This window comes from Miscanthus floridulus, chromosome 13, assembly GCF_019320115.1.
Source record: "Miscanthus floridulus cultivar M001 chromosome 13, ASM1932011v1, whole genome shotgun sequence".
In the NCBI taxonomy this organism is placed as follows: Eukaryota; Viridiplantae; Streptophyta; class Magnoliopsida; order Poales; family Poaceae; genus Miscanthus; species Miscanthus floridulus.
The window spans coordinates 83,289,846-83,296,527 of record NC_089592.1 but is presented as its reverse complement, the minus strand read 5'-3'; the positions used below and the strand labels follow the sequence as shown (position 1 = coordinate 83,296,527).

At 53.9% G+C, this 6,682-nt stretch overlaps 1 protein-coding gene across 1 annotated transcript; it reads right to left on the bottom strand.

Annotated features, from left to right (window-relative positions):
- Window positions 1–3,605: 3,605 nt before the first annotated feature.
- LOC136501481 (UDP-glucuronate 4-epimerase 6-like) lies at window positions 3,606–5,626 on the bottom strand. The gene has a single exon (XM_066497002.1). It carries the CDS (start codon window positions 5,545–5,547, stop codon window positions 4,096–4,098), a length of 1,452 nt encoding a protein of 483 aa, XP_066353099.1. The 5' UTR covers window positions 5,548–5,626; the 3' UTR covers window positions 3,606–4,095.
- Between the last annotated feature and the right edge of the window lie 1,056 nt (window positions 5,627–6,682).

Below are 6,682 nucleotides of genomic sequence, written 5' to 3'. Positions count from 1 at the left end.
TGCGCATGCGCAACATTGGCCCATTCCGGTGACAGGCGTCGGGCTGCGACTGCGCCCACCCGTTCGGCTGGGTTGGTTGGTTGGTTGGGCAATTCCGTCTGTTGACCTGTTTTATCCGGCTGCGGACCTTTTCCTCTGGACTAGAATGTCCTCCGTATGCGTTTGCCAGATGGGCCTCAACTGAAACATGGGCCTAGATGAGGTCCGTTTTGTGTCGACCGAGATGACTCGTTGCATTTTCTCCTTGGGCCGTCCGGCTCCTCACGAAGCCGCAGCAGGGGCCCACCGCCCACATACACCGCGTTGACGCTATATCGGTCGCAGTTTTTTCCGGTCAGCTCTTCCTCGTACGAGCGACGCGCATGTCCATGATGTCCAGGGCAGATGAAGCAGAGTGGAGTGTCCCGTGCTTTCCACCAACAAGTTGACCTTCCCTACGGCGCAATTGGTTCTCGATTTCCCATCTCAGGAGTCACGAGGCAGGCAGGGCCAATCGAGCATGGACGCAGAGAAGGGCACAAAGAGAGGCTCTTGGGCCAGTTCGGCTGGTATCAAAGTTGGTTGATAGCTGATTTATCGTGGGAGAAAAATACTATAGATTCTAGCTGATAAGCTGGCTGATAAGTTCAAGCGAACAGGCCCGAGGGATTGCCCTGACGAGCTTCAGTGGACGCAGCAGGTCGTTCGGCCAGGGCCCTGTTTAGTTCCCTCCCAAAATGCCAAATTTTTTAAGATTCCCCGTCACATCAAATCTTTAGACATATGCATGAAGCATTAAATATAAATAAAAAATAAAACTAATTGCACAGTTTAGACGAAATCCACGAGACGAATCTTTTAAGTCTAATTAAACTATGATTGGACACTAATTGTCAAATAACAACAAAAACACTACAGTGTCATTTTACCAAAAATTTCGGCAACCAAACTGGCCCCAGGTGCCCAGATCAGAAACGCTACTGCGCAGGCGCAGCTGTGCCGCACAGCGCAAAGAAAAAGGAGTGAACAAACAGAGGGGAGCACTTGTGCAAGCAGTGCAATGAAGAAACCTCGGTGATGACACACACACACATGGTCGCATCTAGGACTAGGAGCTTTAGATATCCTCGGTGACTGCTGGGGTCAGGAAAAAGTTGTTGCAAGATCGTGTTGTCTGATAAGTGATCCAAGATCTGCTGCTGATGCCTGATGGAAAGCGAAAGTTTCAGCTCCTTCGTCCAGTGATCCATGCATGGCTTCAACCGCAAGGGACGAGACTGATAAAATGAGGCATTGTCGCAGGTATAAGTGTAGTACTGCAATACCACAAACAGATCAGCTCCAAATTACTTAAATCTAGCCTTTTTGCTAGTAACCACCGAGGCAAATCCAGATGTTGGTTTGGCCTTGGAGTTCTGGTTCTGGAGTTGGTGGCATGTCTTGAGTCTTGACAGACTCCCATGGAATGAGGAAAGAAAAAGTGACGAATGTATGTACAACATGTTCAGTTACTCAGCTATTAGTATATCAGTCCTGGATGTGCAGGAACCATATGGCGAAGTCGTTTGTCCTGGAAAAAAGACAGCTTTCAATGTCCATCAGAAGTTATAAGCAACAGTATCCCAGTACCATCCAAATTGAATTCGGTAACCAATTCTTTGGTTTATGGGTCAGGGTTGGTTCCAGGCTAGTGGCACTGTTCACTGTTCACAGTATCAATCACATAAAGGTTAGCAGAAACAAACACACATGGGGTGAGCAATTAGCAGCCACCCCGGATGCAATTAACAGGACAAGACAAGCTGCGAAACTTGCATTCTCAGGAAATTCAGATACGTACAGTTGCATCCATCATCCATGGCGTTTCTGACCCTGTTCGCTTGTCTCATGAGCCGTACTATTTCAGCGAACGAACAATGTTTTTCTCTGACAACGAATCAGCGAATAGTATTTTCAGCCATGACTTTTCAGCCAAGCGAACATGGCCATCTTTCGGTGAAAAGTGAAAAAGGCAGGCATCTCATTCTCAGCTCAGAATTTGCGGTAACTACTACGAGTGGTGAGGCACAAGAGACCAGAGGTTCCACTAAAAAAACAAGGGGACCGGAGTTAGTTAGATGAGGTCAACCAGCCTGCTGATAAGCCCGGCTGGTGCTGGTTTGTTGTGAGAGAAAAACACTGTATCTGAAACAACAAGCGAACAGGCTGAACACCTGCTTAACCTGATGCTGATACAGGCCAAACACTGCTTAGTCCTCCAGCTCACCGTGTCCACGGGGTGACGGGGACCAGGTTTCAGTTCTGATGCAGCAGTAGCGACAACAAAACCTAGCCAGGCCTAGTTGTACAGTTACCAGGCCATGCAATGGGCACTGTAGACTTTTGTGACTTCGTGTGGTTGTATTGTAGCTCAAGTGGTACGAGTAGACTGTAGTCATTTACCTAAAAGGACTGATTAGTTGGAAAGTTGCACTGTAGCTCGTTGTAGTAATGCTGCATTAATCGCTTGACCTTTCGATCTTGACATCAAGCAGGAGTGAACATCTTCGGTTGTTTGCTTCAACTAATAAAGGGCAGGGTAGGCCTGAAGTGGAGTCCAGTGCCAGTTGCCAGCATCAATCCCTGAAGATGCCCAGTCCAGCATCGGATTCAAAATGTCTTTCCTTGTGCTGAAAAAGATGGCCACATATTCAGACTGTCAGTGCTAAAAAGTATTCAGAGTTTCAGAGGCCTCATTGCAGTATGCATGTACAGTATATGTATGTATGCAGGCATGCTCAGCTCAGTGGTCCTACTAGAGAGTGCGTAGAGTAGAGACCATGTTCAATGCATTGCTGTTCACACTCGATTGACTTGCAGGATGGCATGAGGAGAGCTGGGGTTATCTGGATCAGAGAGACGAGTGGCATGCATGGTGTGAAGGCAGCTGCTGAGCAGAGAGGAATCGTTGTCACGGCATGAAATGAATGATGGTTGGATCTGAGGGGCACATGGACAATGGTGACAATGGCCATGGGAATGCATTGGTCTTCCGTCGGAATCCAAGGCGCACACGCTGTAGATTGTAGAATGTGCTGTACAGCAGTGATTCATTCAGATAAAACAGTTCAGTCAGTGTAGGAACGACGCTGCACAAACTGCCAGTAGCATTAGCCTCTCGTGACACTCGGTTCACACACTGCCATTCTACTAGTCATTCTTGCAATTGCAAGGATTGACCAATTGCTGAATTTGCTGCTGGGATGGATGATCACACTCGATGAAATATCTTGGGGAAACAGCTGCAAGAGGCCAAGGAACCAAGCCACCAAGAACTGTACCACGGTACAAACCGTCGTCCTTTTTTCCCCCGTCGAGTGCATCATTCTAAAAGGAACTTGTACCAATGCCCAAACAAATTCATTTCCTGTCCGCTCTCACCAGCCACGCTGCATTGCAACAAAATTCAGAACCGATTGCGCAATCGCTCCACATGCAGTAAGATACCCTGGTGCAGAGAACCGCAACAAAGAGGCAAATGCAGCGTCCAAATTTGCACAGGTATATATATAATATGTGTGGGGAAGATGCAGAAGCTGCATGCATCAAGTCCACCGCCGAAACCCAAACAATGCCATTCTCGCAGCCTGCAACTTCTTAGATTTACATCAAGCACAGCATCTTTGAGTTCTTGGCATGAGTCTTATATAGGTCACAGACTCACAGTGAACAAGAATGAGATAGTTATAGTATCTAACCCAAAAAAAAATAGTAATAATTTGAGCAGAATGATCTGAATCGTAAGGAAGCCAGTGACCTCATCTTTGTTGAGACATGGCTCCTTTGCTTTGCTATGTTGTGTATCTATACCAACCTTGATACCCACATCTTTTTCTACTTTTTTTTCTTAAGCAGCTAAGCTTAGTTTATCTATGGATCCTTTTCCATGGCACTGAGCGCTGCTATGGTAGCATCATGAAGAAGCAAAAGCAGCAAGGCTTAAACAATAAGCAACTTGCGAAGTTACAGGACACTGCTAGCTAGCTAGCCTCCAAGGACAATCGAATGCACACTTGGTGGTGGACGGCGGGGCCGGGGAACACGCCGCAGCGGCGGCGGCGGCGGCGGCGCGGCTGCTCACGATGCTGCCGACATGGGCATAGATTTCCTCTTGGCGGTCTCGCTGGCGAGGACATTGCCGCCGCCCCTGACGTCGACCTTGTAGTACCGCACGAACCAGTCGACGAAATGGCGGAGGCCGGCCTCGAGCGAGGTGGCGGGGCGGTAGCCGAAGTCGCGCGCGGCGTGGCTGACATTGGCGTGCGTGAACGGCACGTCGCCGTTGGTCGGCATCGTGACGACGCGCTTGTGCGCCTTCTTGCCGAGGAGCTTCTCGAGGATGGCGACCATGCGGGTGACGGGCACCGGCGAGGTGTTGCCGAGGTTGTACACGCGGAGCGGCGCGGGGCCCCGTTTCTTGCCAGACTTGGAGCCCGTGCTCCTGCCGGCCGTGTCGAGCGCGCCGAGGCAGCCCCTGACGACGTCGTCAATGTAGGTGAAGTCGCGACGCGCGTCGGCGCCGTCGGAGGTGCGGAACAGCGTGACGGGCTCGCCGGCGACGATGCTGCGGGCGAAGGAGAAGTAGGCCATGTCGGGGCGGCCCCACGGCCCGTACACGGTGAAGAATCGCAGGCCGGTGATGGAGAGCCCGTAGATGTGGTTGTACGCGTGCGCGATGGCCTCGCCGGCCTTCTTGGTGGCCGCGTACAGCGACGCGGGTCGGTCAGTGCGGTGGTCCTCGGAGAATGGCGCCTCGGTGTTGAGCCCGTACACCGACGACGACGATGCCCACACGACCGCCGGCTGCGGGTCGGCGTGCCTGGCGGCGGCCTCGAAGACCGAGACGAGGCCCGCGACGTTGGAGGCCACGTACGCTTGAGGCGCCCGCATCGCGTGGCGGACGCCCGCCTGCGCCGCGAGGTGCAGCACGTGCGTGAAGGGCACCGCGGACAGGAGCCGCTCCAGCAGCGCGGCGTCGTTGATGTCGGCGTCCAGCACCACCACCCCGCGGGACGCCAGCAGCCGCTGCCGCGCGCGCTTCAGCGCCGGGTCGTAGTAGGCGTTGAAGTTGTCGAGGCCGAGCACGCCGTCGCCGCGCGCCTGGAGCGCCAGCGAGCAGTGCGCTCCCACGAAGCCCGCGGCGCCCGTGACGAGCACGGACAGCGCCCCGTCCCGCCGCGGCGTGGCGCTGCGCCGCATCTCCCGTTCCCACGCCGCGCCCCGCCCGTGCGACGACGACGCCCCCGAGCCCAGCAGGCTCCGGTGCGAGTGCCGCGACCGCGGCGAGGACGAGGAGGAGCCGGAGCCGGAGGCGGGCGCCGCGGAGAGGCTGAAGGAGTGGGAGAGCAGGGACGGGTAGTGCACGGCGAAGAGGACGACGAGCGCGAGCGTGGCGAGCACGGTGGCGCGGAAGAGCAGGTGCGACGACGCCGACACGAGCTGCTTGGCCCCCGCCGCGCGCCGCAGCAGCACCGCGTGCCGCTCCAGCCTGACGCCCTTGGCGGCCGCGTCCACCACGCCGGCCGGCATCCCTTCCTTCTCCTCCTCAGCTGCTGCTGCTGCGCGCTGCGGTGGAGTGGAGTGGAGAGGGTGAGGTGGTGTTGGTGCTTCGGCGATGTGAAGTGGGGAGCGAGCGAGTGAGAGTGATAGCGTGATGACAGCGAGGGCGTGAGATATAAACGGAGGTGATCGGCGGGCGGGGCCGCGGGATTCGGTTGCCTGTGGACGGGCTGCGGCTACGGTGGTTTAGCTCACGAAACAGTAAACGGGTGTGCTTTTTAGCTCGAGTAGCTCAGGATCACCGTGTCGGGTTAGGGATGCCGGACGGCGGACGGAGCCGGATGGCCGGATGCCATGTCGCGCTCGCGCTCACGCTCGCGGGTGCAGTGGTGCATGCGTCAGCACGCAGGAGCAGCAGCCTGACTGCCTCACTGTCCGTGTGTCAGGATTCACCACGTGATGAAGGCTCGAGGGTGTGCGCGGGAACGAGTGAGCTCTTGTCCGCTTTCGCCAGGTAGCTGCCGGCCAATCACCACCGTCCAAGTATCGAATCGAACTCAGAGGAGTACTACTAAAAAAAACAGTGAAGAGCGAAGATTTCTTTCGTTCTACTACTAGGCTGTACTCCTAGGTTCTCTAACAGACAGCCTCCGGGCCCCATTTGGCGGCGCCACTACGGGAGAAGTCGGCACTGGTCAGTTTTTGCTGCTCCTTCGAAGCTGAGAAAAAACGATTGCTCATTCGCTTTCAACGTGGACTTATTTGGCAGGGCTCCTCTCCAGCTCTAGCTCTGGCTCCTCTAGAAGAGCCTTGCTAAACGTTTTCTTGGAAGAGCCATTTTTCAATAAAAAACAGAGGAGCCGGAACCGTTTTGAAGGAGCCACAAATTGTGGCTCCTCCAAAACGGCTCTGGCTCCTCCGGAAGAGCCCCTCAGAAGAGCCGTGCCACACAGGTCCTATATAGGAACGAGGGTTCTTTGCTTCCACAATCTAGGATTGATCTATAATTAGGCCCTTAGCTAGATCAATGTTGCACTCCTGTTTCCACAAGGAAGTCATCAAATCTATATCTATATCTAATATTGAAGAGGTAAAATTTCTCTCCACCTATTTTCTTGGTCCATCTCTTTCTAACTAACTCCGTGAACGTGGAAATTGTCTTTGA

What these genes read in the sequence shown, in the direction of transcription:
- LOC136501481 (XM_066497002.1), bottom strand. Translation starts at nt 5,547, where the DNA reads ATGCCGGCCGGCGTGGTGGACGCGGCCGCCAAGGGCGTCAGGCTGGAG.